The sequence below is a fragment of the Pteropus medius genome, unplaced genomic scaffold, assembly GCF_902729225.1.
Source record: "Pteropus medius unplaced genomic scaffold, Ma_sr-lr_union100, whole genome shotgun sequence".
Taxonomy (NCBI): domain Eukaryota; kingdom Metazoa; phylum Chordata; class Mammalia; order Chiroptera; family Pteropodidae; genus Pteropus; species Pteropus medius.
This window is the reverse complement of record NW_024346667.1, coordinates 11,872,333-11,899,947: the sequence shown is the minus strand read 5'-3', so window position 1 is coordinate 11,899,947 and position 27,615 is coordinate 11,872,333. Positions and strand designations below refer to the sequence as shown.

Genomic DNA, 27,615 nt, shown 5'->3' with positions numbered 1-27,615 from the left:
AGATAAGCTTGTATGAAGGTTTGACATTGCATGCAACGTAACAGAGATAAAATGGAAATTAGCTCAGCTTCTGTTCACTCAGACAAAATTCTCCAACCGAAAGAAGTTTAAAAAGTTAATTAGCATTTATTAGGCCTCACAAATTTCTTTTTGTGAGCAAATTTCAAACTGTGTATACAGGTGAGTGGGTCTTGCAGATTTGGAAGTGTGCCCATTGCTGTAATCTCTCAACCTGACATAGAGAAAGTGCTAAGTGACTTTCTGCTGGGTGATTGAAACACTTTGAGCATCTACCACATGTAAGGCACAGTGAAGCATAGGAGTATGGTCCTTTTCGTTTGTTCTGGGGACCCACAATTAAAGATAAACTGTCATGTGTAGCCATATTATGTGTTGTTCAAGCTTTACAATTGGGATACAAGTTTCTGTATCTGGGAAGAAATTATAAAATGAGCTATGGAAACTTTGCTGCAGTAACATATGAATATTAAAGTTGAATTCATGAAGACATGATCCAAAGCATGTAGACGTATTCTATAGTGTATCTAGAGGAGACAGAGCTGACACGTAGCTACTCCCTGGTGAATTAACAGGTAGATGACTTGCATTTGATTTTACTTGGTAGAGCATATTAATATAATGAAGAGAATACGAATTATTACATTAATAGTATTAATATGGTCTAATATAAACAGACAATAAATAAATTTGTTTATTCTTTTATGAGAATTTACCTTTTACTGGATTTAGAGCCATGTTTTCCTAACCAGACTAACAGATACTTTTTCTTCTGGACCCTTAAATTTTTACTTGGTTGTGTCAGTGACTACCGTGGGATTTTACTCTTAGGTTTTCAACTCATTTCAAATTCTTTGGTCCCACACAATTTAGCTATTTTCAAATGCCTTCTCAGAACATAGTTAAGTACTTAATAAATTACTTCTTTATTTGCTGACCCCTTTTGCATGAAAATACTGCAGAAACCCAATAAAGGGCAAGTGAGCTGAGAGAAGAGGTGGTGCCTTAAAAAAATGTGAATCTCAGAAGAAGAAATATTTCTCCCTAGTAGCTGAGAAGTAGAAAGAAAAGAACAAACAGCAGGATAAAGACGGGGTCAAGAGCTGACCCTCATACTCGGCACCACAGGCCTTAAGGTGCCGTGGGATTCTGTGGGTCCCCTTGGAAGGCCGGCTTGGCTGAGAGGCAGTAAATCATCACGGGAAAAAAATCTGCCTCTCGTGCTAAGATTATAGAGCATCTTCTTTCCCAGGAACCTCAAAACTAGAGACCGTTCAAGGCAAGGTTAACCATGGGTGTTTTAGAGCCCCTGGATGCAGAAGCCCTCCTCTTCAGATCTCTTTGACAAGAACCTATTATTTCCTGCATAAATGTTGCCATTGAGATCGCACTCATTTTAACTGACAAGGTCGTGGTTTCTCCTGTGGTCATGCGTTTAAACAGTTTATCTCCAAACTTTCAAGTAGCTTTAAGAAAATAGTTCTTAAAAGAGGACAGAGAGTGATAGTTACACTTTGGCGTTGCAGATCCCATGAAGCCCCCCGGCAGCTCCTCACAAGCACCAGCGGATTTACCTATGGCCATAAATACCGTGCCATCATCCGCCCAGGCGGATTCATCATCTGTGGCTCCACCGCCTCCATATCAGCTGATTAACCTTCCACCACATCTGGAAACTCTTGGCATCCAGGAGGATCCTCAAGACTACCTCTTGCTAATCAACTGTCAAAGCAAGAAGCCTGAACCCACCAGGTAAACACACATATGCCCATGTGTGTGCGTGTGCGTGTCTACACGTGCGTGTGTGTACATTTAGGAATCATACCTTTAAACTTTTTTTAACCCTGATTGGAAAGCTTAAAAAAAACATCTATTTAGGCTTATAATAAGGTTTATATTCCTCCACTAATGATTTCTGATATTCGGGAGGTTTTATTGAAGAAACACATTCTCTAGCATCTTTTGGGCAAAGAACACTTGTAATAAAAGGCTCTTTTGGAAACCTGTCTCCTGTTTCGTAGCCCTTGTTACAGACTCACAGTATTAACTTGCTTAACAGATTTCACTGATTTATAAATGGTGATCTTGCTCCATTTCTTATGTGATTATAAACCAGCCAAGGGTCATCTTTTGTTTCTGAAGAAGGAGAGGAATACCTACTACTAGAAGATTTTGAAAGCAAAACGATTCCATTGCAGTGAGTGTGTTGTGGTTGCTTTGGATCTGTGTGAGAAATTAATCGTACAGGTAAAATCCCAATATAGTAAATTCTATGGAAAATACAAATTGGGCTTTAGTGAAATTTGTTGAAATCAAATATATTGCTAAAAGCTGTGAAACTTTGGAATTTTCATATCTACCAATGAAGCTGAGTTTACCTCAAGCCTTGACTTTATACATTTTTAAGTAGAAAGAAGTGTATGGATTTTAGTGCTAGAGCAGAGATAATGGAAAACTTTTCACAAATCCCTGCTTTCCTGTCATCTCCATGCCTGCTCCAAGACACCTCTCTTCCTCTAAGGTATTTTAACGTGATATTGAGTAATTGGAAGTCTTGAGGTAATGGTGAGAGTTGGAGCCAGAAAATAGTGATAGAAAGCCTGTCTCTGCCATTAACAGCTGTGGCAACTAATGATACTAGGTATATTTATTATCTTAATTTGCAGTATAACTGTGGGGGAGAATAGCATAGTAGATATGAAAGATTTTTTTAGCAAGATTATTTGATATTAAGCATTATTTTTATAACAAAAAAATTTTACCTAAAAGGTAACTTACTATGCTAGGAACATACAAAGCACCTTTTTCAAAAAATTGTATATAAGATTTGTTAAGATCCACGTATTAGTTTCTGTGAATCATTCCCAGAGATAATGGAAACAGCTCACAAATATTAAAAGATGGATTTCTATATATTCATTGTAATGGGATTTTACCTGTAAGAGCAAAAAACAAAATTTTATAAATCAACACTAGTTAATAATACCAAATTCTAACTTGATTTTGCTTGTTTGCTGTGAGTATTTAAAAATTACACACTCGCAACATTGTTACCTATGCCACTAACTAAGATTTTATTTTTGGAGATTCATAATTATTTTTCAGTATCAACTTTTTAAAAGCCAGCAGCAAAGTGAGAGTTTCGGTACATTTCTTTTTATATAGTGTCTCACATTGATCTCACTGGTATCACAACCTTCCTGTCATAGTAGAAATTATGCTCAGATATATTTTATATCTATTTTCTTGTAAAAATGGCAGTTAAATAACAAATATTTGTGATGTATCCACTATTTTGCTAGGTGCTATGAAAGTATAAACTAATTACATAAGCTACAGTCCCCACAGATACAGTCAACCTTCAGAGTTTACAAGTAAAGCCTGTAAAGAAGCCAAAACATGCAAGCATGAAGTGTTTGTAGATGGAGGCAAGATGAGAATCGCCTTGCAAACTCTTATTTGTCCTGCGAGCCTAAGCTCAGACATATGCTCCTCTGGGGAACACTCCCCCAAACGCCCAGGCCGGATTAAATGCCTCTCTGGGTTTTCACAGCACCCTGGTTCTGCCTCCATCTCTGTTTTGACACAGAATTGGAAATAGATTGATATTTTTATTCGTTCTCCTCTAAACTATAAGCTCGTCAGGGGTGGGGAGTTTATTCCTCATTGTTTTTCTAGCATCTTGTAACTCACATGTTTAAATTAAATGACACGGACATTTTAGAATATGTATAGCTATGTAGGAAATTTCTACACTGAGAGGAGTAAGATTTGAACTACACCTGTTCAGTGAAAGAAAAGGAAACTATCGTTAGTAATTTTCATAAAAATAGCTCGAAGGAAAGGAGAGGTGAGAAAGAGAGCGATGAGTAGAAGAGAATGAGGAGATCCTGCTCGGAGTAAAGGTTTGATTTGGGAAATTGGAGGACTTAAGTTAGGACATTAAGTTAGGAGCCAGGTTATTAGTAGCCTCAAGGCCAAGTAGAACAGTTTGTGGGCTTTTTGTAGTTTCCACAACCTGGAGGGACCCTAAACAGGTGTTTCTCTGAGTACGTAAGTGATATGAAAACCACATTTTGAAAATATTGATCTTATAGCAGTATAGCAATATGGCCTCATGGATAGATTGTGAGAGGGAGAAAGAGGAAAGAAGTCCGCTAGAGGTGGTAATAGTAGGAATAGGGCAGGGGAACGGATACTTGGTTAGGGGGAAGGACTTTGGGCCAGAGTGATGGTGGAGATTGAAAAGAATGAATCAAAGCTCATTGGGTTTTGAGCTTAAAGAACCTGGATAAAGACATTTCTTTTAATGGCAGGTCGGAAAGAGCAGTCAATTTGAGAAGTAAGTTGAGTTCGGTTTGGTACACATGAGCGAGATAATACTGGGATAAGCGAGGAAAAAGATATTTGAACAGTTTGAAAATATGGGACTCAGAGTTTCATGAGAAGATGGGAGTTGTCAGCATTCAGTGGAAGGTGACAGTGTGAGGAAGGAGGATTTTTTTTAATGGTGTATGTCGTCAGGAAGGAGAAGACTAAATTCTATTGGCCATTCTCAGGCAGAGAGACAGGAAGAAGGAGCCAGTCAATGAAACAATGATCAGTGAAGGAGAAGGAAAATCGGATCGCTATATGGGTTCTCTGATCCCAGAGCAGGGAGAGTTCCAATGAATAAATGCGATAGACAGCATTACTTAGAAATCAGGGGAGATAAGCCCTTAAAAAAATGGTCACGAGTTATTTTTTTTATGTTACATTTAAGTTCCTACGGGACTTTGAACAACATGCATAGGGAGTTCGGGCACCTTGTTTAGCATTAAGGAAATGTGAGTGTGCCGGTAGTGTTAGCTTCATTTTGGCTTATTCTCAAATTTTGTGATACCACAAAAAGCAGAGACTGAAAATGTACCCAAAGCATAAAATATACTCTAATGAGGTGCCTCAAGGTTAATTATTATTTGGGGTTGACTAACTCTGTGGATCATGTTTTGATTCTCTTTGCAAGGATTGGCTAAATGCTTGTTAAAAAAGATTAGTAGAAAGGTCGATATACAAAATTTTTCAAGTTGCCACCTCCTTGTAGATCACATTGAATTTATTCAGTACCAGGTGATCATTAGACTTTTAGTTTTACAGAACAACAAATTTGCCACAGGTGGGCTAGAGCAGTGAGTAACCTGGAGAAATTGTGCTGGCATGAGGTTTTTGCATGCTCTTCCGAAGAAATGCCTTTCTGGGTTTCTATACCTTAATCATTTCCCTTTCTCTGAGTTTTGTACCTTTCTAATTCCAGTACTTTAGGGATTGTGGTTTTATGTGTGGATCTAAATGGCAGAGTAGGGGGTGTGGGCAAGTCCAGGACAGGAATTAGGGAGAATGCTTTTGGTGGTTTTGTGGTGGCGGTTTTGTTATCCGGTGTATAATCATAAAAACGAGGAACATTCGTGCTTTAAATTTTATGGGTCACACACAAAAAAATCTAACAGAAAAAGCCATGGATTTTGATTGCTAAGCTATAGATATATTTCCTTAAATGTAGTCTTATGTCTTCACTATGTTTTATTTTCTGTCATTAACAATTTTTATTTAGAGCACACGCCGATTCTACAAAAGCCACCTCTTCTGAAACAGACTGCAATGATAACGTCCCTTCTCATAAAAATCCCGCTTCCTCCCAGAGCAAACACGCAGTGAATGGCTTCTTCCAGCAGCAGATGATGTATGACTCTCTGCCGTCTCGCGCTGCGTCTGTTTCTGTAGACTCCAGTCTTTATAACCTGCCCAGGAGTTATTCCCAGGATGTTTTACCAAAGGTATCTCCATCGGGTACCGAAGCAGATGGAGAACTCTACGTTTTCAATACCCCATCTGGGACATCGAGTGTAGAGACTCAGATGAGGCATATATCTATTAGTTATGACATTCCTCCAACACCTAGTAATACTTATCAGATTCCACGGACATTTCCCGAAGGAACCTTGGGACAGACGTCAAAGCTAGACACTATTCCAGATATCCCGCCACCGCGGCCTCCGAAACCACATCCAGCTCATGACCGATCTCCTGTGGAAACATGTGGCATCACACGCACGGCCTCAGACACTGACGGCAGTTACTGTACCCCTTCCGCAGGGGTGCCGCCCTCACGCAGTAATACCATTTCCACTGTGGATTTAAACAAACTGCGGAAAGGTCAGCTCTCCTTAGCTTCTACTCTAATAGAGGTTCATGCTAGAAAGTCTGTTTTTCTGAATATTTGTTCTTTTAAGCATGGGATGAGGTTAAAGGATAGTCCTTTGTTTCTCCAGCCCTGCAGTTACCGCTCATGCAGTGAAGATATCATAGTCTCAGTAGATTCCTGGGAGGGTGTTTGTGCATGTGGCGTGTGTCTGCGTGCGTGTTCTGCTGGGAGGGAGAAAGAGTTGGAGTTGGTCCTCCCTGGTGAAGCGTGGCCCTCGTAATACCTTCCTGCCTCTGGAAGCATGCAGCCCTCTCTCCCCCTCTGTCTGCATCCTGGGTGGGTAGACCCTCTAATGGGGCAGAGGAGCAGGAAATGGGCCAGCCACAAAGCCTCTCCGAGTCATACTCTTTCCTGTATTTGTGTGCCATTATGGCCCCTTCTGTGTCACATCTATTAGGCTCCATTTCCTTCCTTCCTAGATAAGCAACTTACATGTTGTGTCTGACAGGTGATAATCAGTTCCAGTCGAGTCATTCATTTTGTTTGTTCAGTGTTACTTGTTTTTAAAGCTCTGAATCTTCTCCCTACCCCCCATATTTCTAGATACTTCACTTATCCCTACATTGTCTCCTAGAGCTTGACAAAAGTTACACACCTTGAAAGGAGAAAACTTGAGTCTGGGTTATACTCAGACTCTTAAAGTTCTAAAAATAGAAAACCAAAGTGTAAAATGCACACAACCTAAAAACAATGTGCTAGCGTTTCTCTGTTTTGAGGTAGAGTTATTCAGCTGACTTAAAGAAAATTGAGTGTGTCGTGGATAGTCCTTATTTAGCCATTCAATACCAATTTATAACTCCCTTCTCGAAGTATTCGTATAATCTGGTTATAAGTTAGTGAGCTACAAGTTAGATCCAAGATGGTACAAAAGATATGAAAATAGAAGTGTATCTTTTCTCCATTTTTAGATAACCCATCTCATCCTAGGCTTCAGCGTTCACTCACTGTCATGATCAAGTATTGGTAGTGATTAGCATATGAGTGAGAGTCTGCATTCTCTAGTAGTTTAATGTGCCAATTCAGGATGCTATTCTGTGAGTATCCTTTTTAAAATCTCTGTGTGCATGCTTGCCTGTGTGTGTGTGTTGAGAGAGAGAGAGAGAGAGAGAGAGAGAGAGAGAGAGAGAGAGAAGAGGCCATTCCTGATTACCCCCAAGAACTGGCAAAGATGGGAAGAAATGTTGATAGTTTGTGTTTTATTTTAGATGCTAATTCTCAAGACTGCTATGATATTCCACGAACATTTCCAAGTGCTAGATGTAGTTCACTTGAAGGCTTCCATAACCACTTTGTAAGTATAATTGACCTCGACATGATTGAATATTTCATTGTCAAAATCTTCACGCTTAGTTCCCTGAGATGAAATGAGATCATGAAATAAAATCCCTTTCAGATTCATATGAGTAGGTGTGCCATAATTAAGTTTTCCTGTTTGACAATCGCTGCTTATTAAAAGAGCTATGTGTGTGTTTTAGAAAATAAAAAACGTGTTGACAGTAGGAAGTGTATCGAGTGAAGAACTGGATGAAAATTACGTCCCGATGAATCCCAACTCTCCGCCGCGACAACATTCCAGCAGTTTTACGGAACCAATTCAGGAAGCCAATTACGTGCCAATGACCCCAGGGACCTTCGATTTCTCTTCATTTGGAATGCAGGTTCCTCCTCCTGCTCATATGGGCTTCAGGTCCAGCCCGAAGACCCCTCCCAGAAGGCCAGTTCCTGTCGCAGACTGTGAACCGCCCCCGGTGGATAGGAACCTCAAGCCAGACAGAAAAGGTAAGGAGAGCATGGCATAGGAAAAGGGTCAGGGTCGCCAGTTTACATCTACATTTAACTGTCATTAAATCCAAAACAGAATTGGGACTAGAAATTCTAAAGTATTTCATATCACCTTAGTTGTTAACTTTTTAAGTGGCATTGCCATTTATAGATTAATTATTACATCATATGTTGATGCTCAGGTGAGATTTTTAAGTCTCCTATCTCTAGAGCAGAGGTTACAAACTAAAATACAAGGATTGGCAGGCAGCAGGAGAGAATTGGCAGAAACCAGAATGCCGTGTCCCGTGTCTAAACGGAGTAATTAACTGCTCCTTGACCACTGTCCTTTGTTGACTTGTGTGAAAATAATACGGACCCGTGTATCAAAAGAAGCCAGAAATTTCAGATCTTGTGTGTATTATCTTTTGATTTTTAAGTTCTATCAGCTAATTTAACTAATTTAAAAACAAAACAAAACAAAACAAAACCTTGCAGACCAAAGCAAACACTTCCATAAACTAGATAGGGTCTCTGGCTCAATGCTGTAACCTCTTCTCTGGAGTACATAATACTAAGGCAGACTTGAGATTATTAATGCACCTGACATTGCTCTTTAGGAACAGTGAGGTGGCTTGTATAATCTTTCCATTCTGCCCATATAACAGCTTCTTAAAAATGTTTCTTCCTTTGCTGGGTTATAAGTAAATGCTTGTAGTTGATTCTTTCAGACTGGCCTTTATAAGTAACATGAAATTCTAAGGTAGCATGGTTGGTTAAGAACTCATTGTAAAAGAGAATTTTCAGCCAAATTGGTGATACATACCCAAGTTGTAAAAATTTGGGTTTGAGTGGTTAAAACCCAAACAGCTAGGTGTGTTGCAACATTCTTAGTGTGATTTAATCTTGACAACCAAATAAGTTAGTATATCGGCTGTGCGATGAGTGACATGATTTCTACGGTATTCGGCACATTTGAAAAATCTCATGTACTGTATATAGCTTTTCTTTTTGTATATAGCTTTCTAAGAGCATGTAATGTTTCTGTAAATTTCTCATTAACCTGAGCTTAGATCATTAACATTAATTCTAATTAAGTTCCAGCTGTGGAGAACAGACAGATTCACTCAGAGTATCTTAAGAAAATTAGTTTTGTTTCGTTTTGCTTTTAAGTAAGGACACCTCTATGCTGAAAGAAGAAAGTGATTGGGAACTGAAGCACTCATAGGGGACTGTCACTTTGTCCTGCTCTGTGCATGTTGGAAGCCTTTGCATCTGCTGTGTTCTCTCTCACAGTCTCTTGTTTTCTTCTGCTCTGCTTGTTCTCCTTTACCTGGCTTCTGCTTTCCCGGAGCCTTGGGGACAATGCCCCTCTGTGGCCTCACTCATGGCTCCTTTTTACATGCCCTTGCCTGTTAATTGCCTCATTCACTATTTACTATCTCAGATTGCTCAGAGAGAATTCGATTTGTCTCATTTGCCTTTTCACACCAGACCGCACGATGGTTCGTAGGCCAGCCCCTAGATTGGCTGCTGTTGGGTCAAGTGCCCGCTTTCGGTCCAACAGCTGGAAAGATGGTCATGTGTGACATCCACGGCCACCCAGACAGCCCCAACAGCAGGGCTGTATTCAGGATAATTATCTTAGAAAGGGTTTGAGCATCACTGGCTTTTTATTTGGGAAATTTTACTCTGTTAACTCTTTGTCCCCATTTGTCTTTCAATCTATTTAGACATTATTAGTCATTTTCTTCTTTACATACAATAAGTGAAAGTATGTTTGGACAGGTATAGATTTGTAATCGAGTTCGCAGATAGCTGAAGGATTAAGATGCAAGCATCATGAATATTGAAATATTCATTTTAAAGCTAACCTGGTTCTTTTCTTATTTTTCTGTAATTACGGCATGTTCGCAGCAAATCTCTACTTTTTAACTCAAGTGTAACAGTTTTATAACCTAAAGTGCCCCATAAATGGGGAGGTCCTATGGTTTGAGTAAGGGTACACGCTCTGAGTCTACATACCTTGCTTCCCTGCTGGCTCCTTCTCCCCTTTAGGCTTTTTGGAAATCCCTAGTATATTTCACAGTTAATGATTCTATGTGGTAAGCGCAGAATCAGAAAAGATTCTTATTTATATGTTAAAAAAATTTAAAGATCGTAATGATATGCTTTTAGTGTCATCTAGGTCTGACAGAGCTCATGTACCCCATATCATAATATGTATATATCATAATAATACGGCATGTATATCAAAGGTCATTTATATTACATATATGTATGATTATACCTCCCTATGTGTATAGTGAAAGTTCTATACATTCTAGTACATAAGAGATTGTGTAACTGCCCTAAAGTAACTTTACAGTAGTACAGAACAAAGTAGGAAGAGAGACAGTCCTGATTCATTGGCCAGATTATTTATTTGGTATCTCTTTTGGATACAAAGTGAACCGAGAAAGCACCCAGAATAAAATAAGCGCATAGTTTTTGGCAAAATCACAGAGAACGAGTTTAGCAAAACAGTAAAGAGGTTACTAAAATCATAGCAATAAGAAAAAAAACGTTTTTACTTTTCTTTAATACTATTCTACTTTTCCAGTAAATACGATGTGAGAGAGGAGGCATGAGAAAGTAATATTACAGGGAAAATTTTGACAACCCACTTTAGAAAGTTATAACTATTGAAGAAGAACACATTTGAAAACCCAAATTCAAATCTTGAATCAAAGTTTATCCTTAAAAACTTAAACTGTAAAACAAATGTCTTATTTGGTCATGAAAGTCTTCTCATTATGCGTAGCATCAGTTGAGTCTTTTAAAGTTCTTATTTCGTGACATCAGATACATGACTCAGTCTGATATTCTGGAATCCCTTATTAACTAAACCTCATATAAGCAAACCTGATTCTATCAAGTATGGCTTGATTTGTTTCAGAGCCCAGGATAACTAGTTCAGCATCCCGGAGAGCCAGTTTCTGGAGTGTATTCCTTGGAAGGGTCTACAGTAAATGAGTGACATTCTAGTCTTGTTTTTACCCCCAATTATAGATGTCAGCTGCTGTAGTTAGTAGTACAGATGAGTTTTTTGAATACTTCTGAGTAATTGAAGCTGCAGAAATATGTAGATATTTTAAACACTTATGTTTACTGTATTTTCATGGATCCTTTGTCCATCACCCAACTTGTGGTGGCTATATTTTCACCCACACTATTTCTGTAATGATAGTATTTGTTTTGAACCAAGTTATGTGTATACGACTAGAGGAGAAAAACATACATGTGTTATATTAAATATTAGGAAAACAGATGAGTCATTGGAAATTCAGCATAAATTGCATTTTGATTGCTTTCATTGAAACTTCTCTATTTTAATGGAGAAGCAATTTTGTAAAGTTTGGGAAATTTCTGTAAGATATATGTCATGGCTTCTCTTAGAGTCAGTCATTACATAAATCTACCATATTTAATCACCAAACTTAGCTAGACCCCCTTCCCCCGCCCAGTCACCTTCTAACATGATGTAGCAGCTGTTTGAGCCTTGAATGCTGTCTTTATATTTTGTCTTGTTTGGCTTTGTCCATTCATGGCCTTCTGCAGTCCTTCTGGCCTCTACTTAGTATTGATTTTTAAAATGCAGTGCAAGGTTACTGCTGGTGTTTTTGTACATTAGTTTCGTTAAAGTGTCTTCAATCTCCGGGTCTTCACTTCGGTGTGGGAAGCATCCAGAAGATCAAGCGTGAGGAACTTCCCTCGGTGGGTCTTTTTTGGAGACAGTGTTATTAATTGCTCTAAACATTTTTTAGAGAGCTCCTCTAAAGAAATTTTTGAATGTGCTTTCTTAAAATGATTTTTTTTACTATAATAAATATTTAGAAGATGGATGATTGATATCAGTAAATATAAGTAGGTTTTAACAAATAAGCGTTAAAGTTTGAATCTCAAGTCAGATTTTTGGTTTGGTGTAACAGTTTAAAGGACGTGAATATGGGGTGCATTTTTACAGCATAGCCTTTGTTTGTGAGTTTTCTTTTTTTCCTAAATATTCTTTGATCTTCCAATAATAATTGATCTTCCAATAATAATAATAATAATTAGAATTACTGTATTCTTCTGTATACAATGAGACCTTTAAAACAAGTGTGAAAGTTTTTCAGTATGCTACCTTGATGAGCTTTTAGAATTAGCAGAGGATAGTAATGTTGTGAATTCTTTTTCTTCTTTCTTGAATGTCGAGATGCCTATGGAAATGGGAACATACTCTAGCTGGAAGTGGTATCAAATGGTAGTAAAACTTCAGAAGAATAAATAATTTAGGCTAAGTTAAACCTATAATAATATGGAAAGTAAATTTTCCACTTTGAGTTAAATGTGTAGGCAGTACCTATTAAAATAATAATTCATAGCATATGGACTTTTCAAAAAGAACTGCATCTGCCTGTTTGAAACAACCTCGTATGCCTGCCTTGACCATCTTTGGGATGACTGACTTTTGAAACAACATTCAGGTGCTCTTTTTTTCCTCTTCAAGGACAAAAAATTATGACATTGATCAGATTAAACACCACCAGCTTTAAGAGAACTGCAGTTCATCACAGATTTAAGTGCCTACCAATTACGGGATATATCCTCTGGTAGGTCTTGTGTCTCCAAACACAAGGAAGAAAAGGTGGCTACACTGTCTAGTGGAGGAGGTAGAAAAGTAAACACATTATCATAATTAGCACAGAATGGGCTGTGGTTGAGGTAAGCTCTTGGCATCATTAGCTAAGCTCCCCTGAGGAAAGTCTGAGTCGGTGAGTGGCATTTAAATGGTGGTAGAGGAGGAGTGGATGGCAGAGGAACTTCTAGTCAGAATAAACAGCATACCCAGATCCTTTAAAAAGAGGGGATGTGGGGTGGGCTCAGAGTCGTGGGTGGGAGGGAGGGAGGTATGCATGGAGGAGCGAATGCCAAATGCCTTACAGGTGCCTGATCTTGAGGGGATTATGATCCACGCTAATGTGCTTGAGCTTTATTTTAGTACACTCTTAAAAGGTTTTCATGTAGGCAGGTACTATTATCAGGTTGGCCTCTAGAAAGCTCATTCTAAGATTTAAGGATGCGATAGAAAACAATTGTATTTTTAAATGCAAAATGTTAAAAAAAAAACACAAACACACTTTTTTGAGCACCTTCCTCCGAGAGCCCTTTGCCCAGTTTTCCAAATCTAGGGTTCTTAGAGCCTTGGTTTAGAAACCATGAAAAGGCATTATAAGAGTCCTTTTCCTGGCTCTCAGTTGCCCCCTCAACTCAGGGACTCACAGTGATTTTTGGAACTTTCGAGAGCACTTGGGGGTATAGGTGGAAGTCATTTATTTAGTGATACAGTGTGAGCTCACCACTTCCAGAAAAACCAGGTACGTGAAGTGCATGTTACTCAAGGGAGGAAGGAAGGACGTCATACTTGAGGATTTTTTATTTTCTTGGGTGAATGAAAACAAACTATTATAATGTCATAAATATACAGTAAAATTGATAGAGGGAGACGAGAAAGAAAGTGGAATCTAAAATGACTCCTAAGAGATCTGCTATGGGAACTGGTAGTATAGAAAGTAGAGCAGCTTTGTGGTGAGCCCAAGAAGATGGATTCCGTTTTGAACATGTAGTGCGAACGTCTGTAAAACATCCTTGTGGGTGGTTTTGTAGATATGTAGATTAGGTCTTCAGGGGAAAGATCTGAACCAGAGATTAAGATTTGTCAAACTGTACTCCAAATTAAGGAGTAGATCACATGATCCAGATTGATAGTCCTGGACAAGATAGTTTTAACCCTTAAGGGTTAAAGCACAATAGGAATTTCACCAATAGTCAGTGTTCTTTGCTAAATGAAAAAAAAAAAAAGTTGCTTTCTTTGTTGAAACCTAGTCTAACTAAAGCCAAGTTGTAACTGCCTTGGATTTAAAAGTTGAGGTGCAAATGAGTTCCTTTGTTTCCTCTCAGAATTTGAGAATCAGTATATCTCCAAGGTTGGTTCATTTTTGCCTTTACTTTAGTATTATTTCTTACTCTTTTCACATTTTTCTTTAACAGTCAGAAAAACACTCTAGTATTTGCCTACAGGCAGTAGAGAAGACAGCTAAGACAAACGTACTTACACCTTAGACTTCTTTTTTCCCTTTTTCTCCTCACAAGTAATACTCAGCTACCATTTGAGTATGACTTTGATTTCTGTCCAGAACACAAATGTTGAATTGAGTATGGAAAGATATCAAGAAATAAAGCTACCAAAATGCCTCAGGGACTCAGTACAATTCAGCTCAGTGTTTCCACATTGTGACTTTTATTCTAAAATCGACCTTAAGCTTTGGATGGAATAGAAAATACTTGTAAATTTTATAAATGCACTTGAAAATCTCACTCAATACAATATTTTTCTATTAAAAGCAAGGAGTACCTCGAGAGTACTTGAGAGATGGCGTTGGTTTGGAGGAGAGATGAGTTCAGTGTCAAGTGATGGAAGGATAATTGGAGGTGACCTATCAGACAACTGAAGTATGGAACTAGATCATAACTAGGTAGATTCAGCAGTCACTTGACTTGAGTATTTAACCACAGATATAGATAAGGTGCCAAGGGCAAAAAGCTGAGATACAGAGTTAGCACTGGTAGATGACCATAGTAAAAAACTGATGGAAGCTAAGAGCTAACGGAAGTGGAGTCTTTTAGAAAAAGAAGAGGAAGGAAGACACACTGAGGAAGTGTCAACAAACCCAAAGTTGATCTAAAAGCAATTTGTGGTTATTAAACATCACATCACATCACTCACGTGTCCACCATCTGTGGTGTGCAAGTAGATGTAAGATCTCGAACTGAACTGAGGAGTTCAGAACTGAACTCTACACTGATTTCATAAGATTCTCCATTTTCCACTGGTCTAGAGAGCTTCAGCAAAGCGGGATAGCACAGGGGTGTGGCACCTGCAGGCGGGGAGGCTAGCGGATGCCTTAATTTAGTCTCTGATTAATGTTGCTACCTGAGCACAGTCACCTAACCTCTTTTGTTCTCCAGGGGTGTCTCATCCATAAAATGAAGAAGATGGATTTGGGCGGGGGGTGGGTGGGGAGGCCTTACAGCTCTAAAATAAATGTACTTTTCTACAGTAAAGCTTGCCCTCTGCCTCTTAACTTTTTTTGAAGGGAAGTACACTATTTGGGGGAGTTTAAAAGCTGACATCCTCCTTTGTTTGACAAAAGTGTCCTGACAGCCTGGGCCCTGGATAGGTCAATATTAGGGGAAGGATCACGTCCCAAAGTTTTAGCACTCACATTTTAAAGTAGGGCTGCCTCATTTCTGAATTAACTCAATATATTGATTGCCTAATGTAGAAAATGGGTTAATTAGAGAATTTTCATATTTTATAATCTAGGTAATCACATTTTAAGAAACTTAGATTTCGGTAGGTAAGATGCTAGATATCAGCAAATTCTTATTTTGCCATCTAATCGATGTCAACACGGCTTTGTAACTGCCAAGAAAAAAGAAAATTTGGTGCCATCGAGATTAGAGTAACTTAAATTACTTATTCAAATGATGTTACTGCTCTGGCATCAGGCTTCCTATGGGAAAAAGTACAAGGCCCACTGCTGGGTGTTCACCACTACTTTTCATGAGGTTTTTCAGCAGTATTTGTATGTGCCAGAGATTAAATAAAGAGAAAATGATGACAAATGAATTTATGCTTTCAAATACTTAAATTGAAGCTAGGTAACAAGCAGTTCCAGAATCTAGACATCTAATCTGTGAAAATGATGTCACCAGACAGCCACTGAGTAGGTATCCAGAGGAAACAAACATTCCTCATTTTGATTCTGGATTAGTGAGCACTGTAGCATCCACCTCTTTCTCTGGAAGCGTTCTGGTCATGAGGTGAAGGAATAGGCAGATTAAGGTTTTTAAAATACCTCCACTAAATTAAGAAAGTAATATTAAGAAAGGAGGTAGATCTTGATACCTTCTTATGAGACACCAAACTTCAAAGAAAAGATGCACTTGCAGTCTGATTGAGGAATTAATTTTTTTTTTATTTGATCCAGTTTTCTAAGGCATGTTGGAAGAACTAACATAGCATGTGTTTTCCCTGTGTCCTCCAAATCGAGATAAGAACTAACCAAGCGGATGATCCCACTAAAACCCTACCATCTTTTATAACACTTTGCTTATCACATCGTTGCATGCAGCTTCCTCCTTTCCCGTGTACTAAGCATGTATGATACGTAGCAAAATTGAAATGGTCTCCGCAAACAAACTTTTGTTTATGCTTTTGAGATGTAACATTTCTGCTCGAGGCTCTGTTGCTTTTTTTACAGAATCCACTTTTCCAATTAAAAAATAACATTAAGAGAGTCTTCTTTTTACCAATTAGGTCAAAGTCCTAAAATTTTAAGACCCAAACCCCATGGTTTAGAGCGAACTGATTCACAAACCATAGGTGACTTTGCTACAAGAAGAAAGGGTATGTACTTTAGCACCGCATGCTGGATGGGGCTTTGGGAAATTTATTTTGTGATGTTTTTTCTTAAAAAGTACAGAAGAGCCTTAAATAGTCTTGCTGTTGTAAATAAAGTTTCCCGGCACGTTATTTCTAAAGTGAATGCTTCCCATAATACACAGCGAGTCTACTTGTTATGCCATTCACAGCAGCATGTTAAATATTTGATATGTGATATTCAGTCGTGTCCTTCTGCATTATTCTTTTAACCCTATAGACATTAGTGTATTGTTTTCATTAAGCTTGTGAGCTGCCTGTGAATTTTAGTTGTCTCCTATATTTATATATAATGTACGTATTATGTTCTGGGAGAATTCAAACTAATTTCCATGGATTAATTATTTTATGCCATGAGTTAGAATTTGACAGCTAGACTCTAAACATAAAGAAACACTTTCAGTCAGCACAATATTCTGTACATGTCCATTTAATGTGTATAGATGAGCAAAATTATTTTAACGTGAACTTAAATCAGTCTTGTCTTTAGAAAGTCACTTTGAGTTTTTATATTTGAGTTGACAAAAATACTTAGTTGTAAGCCCTAGTGAATTACCATAGTCCTTTAAAATGACCAACTATTTTATAGTTTGATGGTAATTACAGCATAGTTGATTAAAAGTACACATATATGGACAAAGACTGGAAGAAGGAAACTGGAAAAATGAAAAAGATTTTTTAGAGTGGCAGAATGAAATGTAACTAAAACATTTACCTAGTATGTTTAAATAGTCTCCTAAAATATAATTAATATTAACAAATAATATTCTTTGCTCATTTCATTAATTTCCGAAAAATGTTTCAGTCTTGATGTTAAGGAAAGGCTCAGAGCCCTGTGGTGTGTACTTTCATAGTAATTGTCTCCTATAATAATGAAGTAGATAAGCAAAGACCACTTATAAAGCTAATAAGAACATTAGAATTTATTTTAACTTAATTTGGTAAAGGATAATGTTGATTAAATTAAGATAGAAATTCGAGGTAATTATTTAATTATGGCCTTGTCTCAAAGCTTAATTTGAGTCTAAAGATGTCATTATTGCTTTATTTGTTTCCAGACTGGGCATAAATTGATTTAGATTTGGTCATTAATTCTTTTTTTTTTTTGGTTTTTGGTTGTAGCAAAATTTTGTACTTAATACTTTCTATACATTATTTTCTATGTATAGTTGTAAAACTGATGCTTCAATATTAAAAAATTGGAACATTTTTACATAGAAGATTAAATCTCCATATTTTAAGATAAAATTAGTTAAAAAAAAGGAAATAATGAAAAGTATCAATCAAGTAACTGTAAAGGAATTGGGTCTCATTACTTTCTTATTCTCATTTAGCTTGTATTCATAAAATATTTAGTTTATACCTGTAAAAGGTTAAATTATGAAGCAACACGTAATAGAGCTTTAGGCTTTAAGTCAGTAATCATGAAACATTATCTCATTTAGCTTGTGCCACTAATTATTTAGCTGCGTGGGTTTTTTTAGGTCTAATTATTTAGACCTTGGGCAAATCACATAATATCCATGAAGTTCGTTTTATCTGTGAAACTAGCTGGTCTTAAGTGTGTTCTGGCTATAACATATCAATGGAGATAGAGAGGATCTTGTTTGCTTTCCAAATTTCTATGTACTAAAATCTCTTTTTCTCTCTTTTATTTCAGCCAAGCCAGCACCTTTAGAAATAAAACCTTTGCCAGAATGGGAAGAATTACAAGCCCCAGTTAGATCTCCCATCACCAGGAGTTTTGCTCGAGAGTAAGTCTTTGTTTCAAATATGTTGCTTGGTTGTTCATTATAATGGAAAGTATTTAGAACAGTCGTTCCCAAAGGATGGTGTGGGGAGCCCCCCTTTTTTGGAGTTCTTGAAGTCAAAACTTTTTTCATTAAGATACGAATGCCATTTGCTTTTTTCTTCTCTCATAAGTGTGCACTGGAATTTTCCAGAGACACATAGTATTTGATGATATCGTTGTATTTGTATACTCTTGTGTTTAAAATTTTTTTCTACTATTTGTAATACAGTAAATATCAATAGATATAAGCCATATAAACAAAAGGTCCTGGGGGTTCTCAATAATTTTTAAGAGGGTTCGTGAGGCTAGAAATTTCTAAGAACTACTGATCTGGAAAACATGATAGTTTCTTGTGGGGATTATGTACTCAAGATTTATGTAAATGTATATAGAAAAATTAACATGAAGTTACAAACCTGTGTTGAATTATGTGTTCACGTTTCATGTGTAGATATAGCTAGATTTTTTCATTAGGAATTCTTAAATCTTTATTTTATATCTGTGACTTTCTACTTATCCCCCAAATCACTAGCAATACTTTTTTTTGTTCTATGTACGTAATTTGATGCCCAAAAATATACTTTTTCAGTACATCTATAAATATTGGTTGTGCATTTGAATGTGTACAATAAATTGTATTATAATAATGTGTACTATAAATGATTGTAAACTTAAATGAGTATTTCTGAAAGAATGTAAACCGTCACTCCTCTTTATTTTGGAAGAGATTTCAGAAATTTTTGCCAGGCTCCATGTTTGCCATGATCATTTCTATAATCAGCTCCTCCAGGTTCCCCTTGTCGCCCCGGCCGGACTCAGTGCACAGCACGACGTCCAGCAGTGACTCACATGACAGTGAAGAAAATTACGTTCCCATGAACCCAAACCTGTCGAGTGAAGACTCGGTATGTAAATCCTTTATCTTCTCTCTTTCTTCCAGTCTGTCAATCTTACCCTTACATCGTTCTTTATCTACTTGAGGAAAAAAGAATAAAAGACACCTTTTCTAAATACTTTTTAAAAATTATATCAGAGCATCTGAAACCAATGAAGGATCAAAGTTTCATATCAATATCTATACAATAGATATAGATTAGTTAAAAGTCATAAAAGTTTTCCAGTTTTATTTCTTTTAAGATGTACTTGATTTTTTGAAACTATCCAAGAAAATACCTTATACTGAATGCTTCCTCTTTATTTATACAAAGACCCAAAGTCAGGCATTCATGAAGTGAACCCTTAATGTGACTTCTGAAATTCGAGTGACAGTACGTCATTAGTATGGACAAATATTCTTACATAACAAAAACAAAAATATGTTCAATAATTTTACATATTTTAATAGAATATTAGAAAAACAAAGCACTACTCTGTTTTTGTTGGGGTTTTTTTGTTGTTTACTTCACAGAAGACTCATCATAACTCCTAGAATCTTAGGGTTTTTCTAAACTGTTTTGAGAAAACACTAGCTAGAACAGTGAGACAGGCTGTTCCCAGTTGAGATTAGATCAAAATCAAATAGACTTCCTTGTAGGGACATAAATTTTAATAATACTTAGAGAAGAAAAAATTACCAGTTCTAGTAACAATTCGAAAACAGTTTAACTAGCAATTCTGAGAAATTCTCTTCAGGACCAAGTTATTGAGATTTAATGTGAACCTCATGAACTCGTGGGTTCCTTTCATAGCCTTGCAATACTGCGAACACTTCTAGGCGTTTCCAATGAGGGGAATTCCAGCTATGCGTTCTTTTACTGATCACATTCAAATACAAAAAATTTTTCATAGACGCACCTGCTTGATTTTTCACGTGAGAATAAAATATGGAGTCATTTGGAGAAAAAAATTCAGTCTCTTCAAAAGAAAGGCAGCAGGGGAATGGCTGCTTGTACTAAGTGAACACCAAAACTTGCATTCATTTTTTATGCCCTACATGTTATCGTCAATATTTTTTTAATGTTTTATTAGTAGTCGTTGATTAATTGGGTAAAAAGTCTGTGCCTACATAGGGCCATCACATTTAGTTGTGTAGGTCGTTTATTACATAAACATTCTGCATACAGTAGGTAGTGCACTCACACTACATGCGTGAGAACTTGCAGTCCAGACCAGGTTCCGTCCAGCGAGCCGGGAACCCTGGCACGGAGCTGTGTCGCCAGAGGAAAGAGCATGTTTTTTCTAATTCACGAAAATGGGGTTATCAGCAGCCCTACTTACCAATGAGGGAATAAACACCATTTTGCTAGCAATTGTCTTTTCCCTGAGTTTACTCTACTTGACCTGAGCAAAAATTGCTGTTCATTCTCTTCCATTTTTCTTTATATTTTTTAAGAGGGTCTTTCTTCTATTATACAATTATTATTAGGACAGAAGGAGTAAGGACAATAGGAGACAGAGGAAATTAAGTGGTAAAAATTCCAGATCGCCGAGACAAAATATACTTGCCAAAAGAGTCATTATTCATACCTTAGTTAGCATACTTGTTCTAAACTAATTGCAGTACAAAGGTCTTTAAATAAAATATGGAACTTTTTAAAATATTGAATTTTAAAGCAAGAAGAGTAAGGATCCTGTCGTCTAAAAATGTAATCGAGTGCAGATGTCATTTTCGTAATGTTCAGGCTGAGCTGTCATAACTAACTGTGACTTGGTGACCCAGTCTCAGTTTGAACGAAGTTTGACTTTTGAAACTAGTTTTGCTTGCTCTAAATGAAGTTTTAATCAGTGCTTTAAACATTACTTATTTTTCCCAATCCTAAAAGGTTATTTAGTTTTCTAAGCAGACATTTCTTTAAGTTATATCCCCTTGAAATAAATATTTAGGCTTTAGTAGATGACAAGGGAGATACGCAATATGTCTCATGAATGTTTGGCAGTTGATTTTGTTGTATTTTTACTTTCAGAATCTTTTTGGCAGTAACAGTCTTGATGGAGGAAGCAGCCCGATGATCAAGCCCAAAGGAGACAAACAAGTGGAATACCTAGATCTAGATTTAGATTCTGGGAAGTCTACACCACCACGTAAGGTAAGTGAAACCTCATTCCAGAAAAACAATTAGCTCACATTTTAACCCTGAAGAATTCTATCTCCTTTGGGGGAATTTTATGAATATGTTTAATTTAAATTTAGTAAAGTCTATTACCTAATGCTGTTTCATAAATCTCAAGTAACAAAGTTATGAAGACTAATAAATTATTTTTTTTCCTTTCTGATGTTTTGGAAGTTATACACTTTCTATTCTTTTAGTGGTTACCATTGAAATGCTTACTTCACTTTTAAAGTTAATCATCCTCTTCACTGTCTTTCCAGTGTTAGCTCAAATTACTCCCCTTCTGTCTTTTGTGCTATTTTTGTCCAAAATTTTCATTTTTTCTTATAGTTAAACCCGAATTAGACAGTAGTAGTATTAGAATTCTTATTATACAATGTTTATTTACATTTCTTGTATGTTTGCCAACTTCTCTTTTTATTATTCCTTCTTGTATCTCAGACCTTCCTTCTCTAAGCCTTTTTTTCCCTTCTAAAGTACATCCTTCAAAAGTTCCTTCAGTGGAGGTATGTTAATGGTAAATTCTTGCAGCTTTGCTTAACTGGAATGTCTATTTTGCCTTCATTCTTGGAAAAGAGTCTGAGTTCACAATTCTTGATTGACAGTAAGTTTCTCTCATTCTCTCAGCACTTCATGGCACTGTTTGCTATCATCTGGCTCACATTATTCCTGTTGAAAAGTTTGTTGTCAATCTCATTGTAATTACTTTATAGGTAATCTGTCTTTTCTGTCTGGTCGATGGTATCTTTTCTGTATCTTTGGTATTCTGAGGCTTACTATAATGTGTCTAGACTTCTAGGCATAGATTTCTTTTTATTTATCCTGCTTAGTAGAAGTCGTACTGTTTTTATTTCTGGATTTGGATTTTCTATCAATTCTGGACAAGTCCATCATTATCTTTCTGAATATTGCTTTTCCACTATTCTTTTTATTCTCTTCTTTGAGGTTTCTGATTAGACATTAGTTAGAACTTCTCGTTCTATTTTTTAATTTAATTTTATTTCTAAAATGAAGTTCTGCTTGTTTTTTTTTTAAAAAGTACGCTTAGCTGATTTGAATAGCTTCTTATTCTTTTCTTATTTTACCTTTTACTTAGTTTTATTTTTTAATTTTGTTAAACATTTTTACACATATATATTTTATACAGTTCATGCAATAATTTCAACATCTCAACTCCTTGGAGGTCTGAATCAGCACTTATTGTTTTAGCTAACTCACACTCTTGATGGCTTGTTGCCTGTATGTTATATACATTTTTATTACGAATTCACTTTGTCTGTGGGAATCCTGCAGACGTAAATTTTCTTCAGAAAGGATTTGCATTTGCTTCTGCTAGGAAGCAGGCAGTGCCGCCACCCTAGAACCACTTTCGTGCCCTTCAGGGGTCCCTCACTTAACAGAGCAGTCTCGGGTCCAGCACGCCCTCCCCACCCCAGGGCCTCCCGGCTCAGTGCTGAGATTGACATTGGTTCTGCCAACGGCGCTGCCTTTACCGCGTAGCAGCTCCCTGCTCCTTCTAACCCCTCTCACCTTGGGTATGTCCCTTACTTTCTAGTGAGCCCAGCATGCGCTGATGATTATATTTGTTTTAAGTTAGCTAGTATCTAGTCGTATTTCAGGAGTAAGAGGGCCTGTCAACCTATGTAACTTGCCATTCTTGAAATACTGCTTTTCAAAAAACATTTCTTAGCTCTGAAAGTAAGCTACGTGTTCTCAGGACTTGACAAAGTTAAGCCTCAGCTAAAGGCTAAAGGGAGAAGCAAGTTGAGTGTGTCTTAATATGAACCAAGTATCTGCTATTCCTGCTTTATAAGAATTTCATCTGTGGTAGGAGCATTAGTTTGAATTCTTATATATAATAATTTTAAATTTAAGGAAAAACAGTGTACAGTTAGGAGAGAGATGATATTGTTAAATCGAGGTTATGTTATTTTTTTCATGACCCAATAGAATTTCAAGAGTTATGCATAGTACACGTGTGTCTGTGTTTTAAGACTGAATTTTTTATTTGCTTCTTTTTTAGCAAAAGAGCAGTGGCTCAGGAAGCAGTGTAGCAGATGAGAGAGTGGATTATGTTGTGGTTGACCAACAGAAGACCCTAGCTCTGAAGAGCACCCGGGAGGCGTGGACAGATGGGAGACAGTCCACAGAATCTGAAACACCAACCAAGAGTGTGAAATGAAAATATTCCTCCACTGTGTCTGAATAGGAGAGAACTGAATCGCAAAGATAAATGCCGTTTGACCGAAGATGACTTGACATTTCTACTCTAGGTAGACCCTCAACTGAGTAGAGTTGAAGTCAAAGGGCCTTTCAGACATAATCAAGCAGTCGAGGCTGTCAATGGTGCTTTGTGGTATCCGAATGATTTGTAACATGTAAATAATGTGGGGAAGTAGTAGTGTTTAACTCTCAGAAAAAACATTTTGTTTCATAGTTAACACACTTCTAGTATTACTGTATTTATGCACTTTTTCATTTAAAACGTTGGTTGGGGTATTCCCAGATGTGTACCTTACCATAATTCCTTTAGGAGTTCTCGTTTTCCTCACACTACTCTATATAACAATACTAAGTTAACTAAGCTACTTTTAGGTTTGGAAATTGCTCTTTAAATCACAGTCTAACATTAAGATGAGAAGTAGGTTCACAATTTACCTGTCTTCCTGAAACTTCAGGTGGTAATCGTTAAACTACAGAGTATAGTTGGACTCATTCGTTGCCTTCAAGAATGCTAAGGATAATGTATGTACTGGTATTCAGACATAGTTCTCTGGTTCACGTACAGTTAGTTCTCAGTGTTGGAACTTTGTTATATTTTGTTAATTACAGTGTTCTCAGTTCATTGAGTAAAGATTCTTCAGGGTAGGATCTTGTACCTTGGAAAGGCAGAATAATTACACAATCAAGCCTGTAAATCACTGATGGCATGAGGTGATGATGTGCTCTCACACGTGTTAACATGTTATTAAACTTGACATTATTTGCAAAATGTAGTTTATTTAACTAATCAGGTACGTACCCAGCACTGATGTGCTAATACACTGATCAGGTTTAGACAGTGAACTTTAGTTGTGTTCATGTTAGTCTAATATTTGGTTTCCAATTTGGAATTAATGAAACAGTTAACATTCACTGTTAGTTATAGCAACATACTGTGATTTTTAATTAGACAGTAAGTCAGATTTATTACTCTAAGAAGGAAATTCTATGTTTGACACCATAGTGCCCTTTCTGTGATTTTTTTAATTTCACTTAATATTCTCCTTGGCCTTATATTTAAATCCTTATGCAATTAATATTTTATATCTGCATTTTTTTAAAAAAATAGATGTTATATAAATGATTCACATATGTAGCACCTGTTGCTTTTCCTGTAAAAGAATTAAGGATTTTGTACTGTGATTTATATTCACTGCCCCAATTCAAGAAATATTGGAGCCTTGCTATAATGTGAAATCTTACCATCATGGATCTCTGCCAACCAGATTTCTGAAACCAGATTTCTGAAGTCACCTATAACATGGTCCTGTGACATGGATATTGAGACCACAAATTTTAGTGAGGCTACAATTACATTTATCTGTCTTGGCTTTGCTATATATTTTAGAAAGCAGATATAGTTGTGTGTTTGTTTGTTTAAACGACATACAGTCTCTGCTGTGACATGGGGATATCGAGACCACAAATTTTAGTGAGGCTACAATTATATTTTTCTGTCTTGGCTTTGCTACATAATTTAGAAAGCAGGTATAATTGTTTGTTCGTTTGCGTAACTAAGTGACATACAATCCTTGATGTGTTGATTTGAGATTTATTAATAGTTTTGGAGGGGCACAAAGATAGGAGTGCCCACAGCTGAGGCATGACTCCCTCCATTCAGACCTCTAACTGTTGCCTGAGTACACACATGTGCCCTGACTTCTGGCCTCTTGGCCATAGTACTGTGCCTAATCAGTGTAATGGGTTTATTTCCCCAATTAGCAAACGAAAAACATTCATAACAAAATGACTTGTAGACTAGTAACGCTTGATGCTTTTAAATGTTTGCTTCTTTTTAAACAAAAACTAAAACCCAGAAGTGAATTTTGAGGTGGATTTTTAAATAAAAAAGATTGTTTGAGTTTCGCGTGCACAAGCTGTTTTATAATGAAAACACAAAATAAAATCTAAAATCATTGAAACGGCCTAAACATTCAAAACATACAGCACAGTTGGTATGTGAGAATACTAAATTGTGTTACATGGAAGATGAACATATTTTGAGATTTAGAACAAACACAATGAATATATTGTTAATTCAAAAAATAGAAATCTTTTTTAAAGCTGCCTATTAGAAGAGTCTAAAACAATCTTGAAACTTCTAGTATAATTTCTCCTCACCATTTTTGAATGTCTGCAGCACTCTGATGTGTAGAAATATTCCCTAATCACCTCCACGAAGCTGAGTTTTGGCCAGCCCTGAGTTGAAAAACCACTGGTTAACCACGTGACAGTTATGTTACAAATCAGAAGCCTTTTTCTCCTACCTATTTGATCTCTACTTTTTATTCCTTATTTGAAAAGCTGTAAAATTTTATGAAGGTTTGAATACCAAAGTACAGTTCTGTGTTCAAAAATCAAAATTCACACTTGAATAATATAAGCTATTTAACCCACAGAGGGTATCAGTAAGCTATAAAAGGTGGTTTTTATATACACTCTATACATTTTCATCTTTATTTCTACCAGTACCATATAAGCTACTATGAGCATTTTAGAGAAGTCCATAAAGGTACTATGAGTGTGTATGTGTATATATAGCACTATATCTAATCATAGACTAAATTTAATTTGATATAGAAATACTGCTATACTTATACATTAAGGTCGTAAGTCATAATTTCTCCTGGACTCTTTATATTTAATTAATGGGGGTCACAATCTTCGTAAATGCATTTGAACTGGAAAGTGAACACCAGTGTTTTTCTGCTAGTGGGAGGTCATCTGCTTTCTCCCTTTAGTGAAATCTGCATTTTTTTATATTTTGTTAAATGTTAAAATCCTCCCAAATACTTTTAGTGCCTCTTTATTTGGCCCATTAAAAATACTGGTATTAGTATTTTGAATAAATGCAAAGTCTTTGGAATTTTAGAACAATAGACGCCACCACCACCACCACACACACCTCCACCCCGCTGCCTCATATTCTTATTATTGGGTCATTCTGATAGGTCTTTTCCTCCATCTTAAGATAAGTAATTAGGTCCATGACAGAGATTATATATATGACCAAATCAAGTGGATACGCAGAGAAAGAGACATATCCCTGGATAAGAATTATTGTCAATACATCTGATACATGTTACTCTGTATATAATTTAAAATACTGAAAACTATGAGATAAAAAGCCATGGTTAGATGAATATTGTAGACATCATGGACTTGCTAAGATGAAAAATCAATTGTCAGGTTGTGGAGATAATTGATTTTAGTCTAACTAAATATGTTTATGTATTACTACAGCTTGAAATAATTTAGTTTGTCTTCTCTTACATAGACTTATCTTTTTTTAGGTTCAGTATAATGTCTATTATGAGTTTCAACAATTTAGCTTCTGCTTCCTTTACATAAAAACACATGGCTTTGTGTGAGCTCTTGTATCCCAAATCAATTGTTGATAATTACCCCAAATTTCAACAGCAAAATCTTATGTATAATTTATTTCGCCCCTTTTTCACATCTTCTTTTGTAAAGATCTAATTGTAGATATTTTCTGCTGCCAAATAAAACTTTTCAAACAATTTGCTTTCCAGACCTTAAATAGTCAATTTGGACACTGAGGTTGTGAACCAGTAAAGACATATAAATTTATATTTTCAACCCGTCTTAGAGTCTTTAAATCAAAAATCCAATCCTGTCATTAACTATACGTTCCAGTCCTCCTTCTCTAGGGTCACTCATTTTCTGCAACAAAGATGCCACTAAACTATGCTAATAGACAATAGTCACTCTCTAACTAAATAGGAAAAGCTTCTAAGACTGTTGCCATGTGCCTGTGTCCTTGTTTTTCCTCCCCTCTAGCCAGTGCTACCAGCCTTTTTGTTGAGTAAAAAGGTCAACAAATAAGGATACACATGCAACCTTTACCATCAGAAAATATATTTTTTATAGATAAAACATGATGGAAAATAAGCAGCTGGGCTTTTTCATTTCTACGAGAGTTTTCAAACACCTTTAGTACATC

At 36.6% G+C, this 27,615-nt stretch overlaps 1 protein-coding gene across 6 annotated transcripts in view; it reads left to right on the top strand.

Moving 5' to 3' along the window:
* The window catches only part of GAB1 (GRB2 associated binding protein 1), a 109,847-nt gene extending 82,675 nt beyond the window's left edge, over window positions 1-27,172 (top strand). For 3 of the 6 annotated variants that reach the window (XM_039876059.1, XM_039876064.1, XM_039876060.1), the window contains exons 3-12: window positions 1,545-1,770; window positions 2,135-2,215; window positions 5,609-6,210; window positions 7,465-7,550; window positions 7,735-8,038; window positions 16,425-16,514; window positions 18,208-18,301; window positions 19,121-19,244; window positions 21,243-21,365; window positions 23,413-27,172. In XM_039876059.1, the coding sequence (XP_039731993.1) occupies window positions 1,545-1,770; window positions 2,135-2,215; window positions 5,609-6,210; window positions 7,465-7,550; window positions 7,735-8,038; window positions 16,425-16,514; window positions 18,208-18,301; window positions 19,121-19,244; window positions 21,243-21,365; window positions 23,413-23,571 (1,889 nt within the window). In that variant the 3' untranslated portion in view covers window positions 23,572-27,172. The remainder of the gene's footprint in view (window positions 1-1,544; window positions 1,771-2,134; window positions 2,216-5,608; window positions 6,211-7,464; window positions 7,551-7,734; window positions 8,039-16,424; window positions 16,515-18,207; window positions 18,302-19,120; window positions 19,245-21,242; window positions 21,366-23,412) is intronic. The other 3 variants (XM_039876062.1, XM_039876061.1, XM_039876063.1) reach the window with 3 other exon arrangements.
* The last annotated feature ends 443 nt before the right edge of the window (window positions 27,173-27,615 follow it).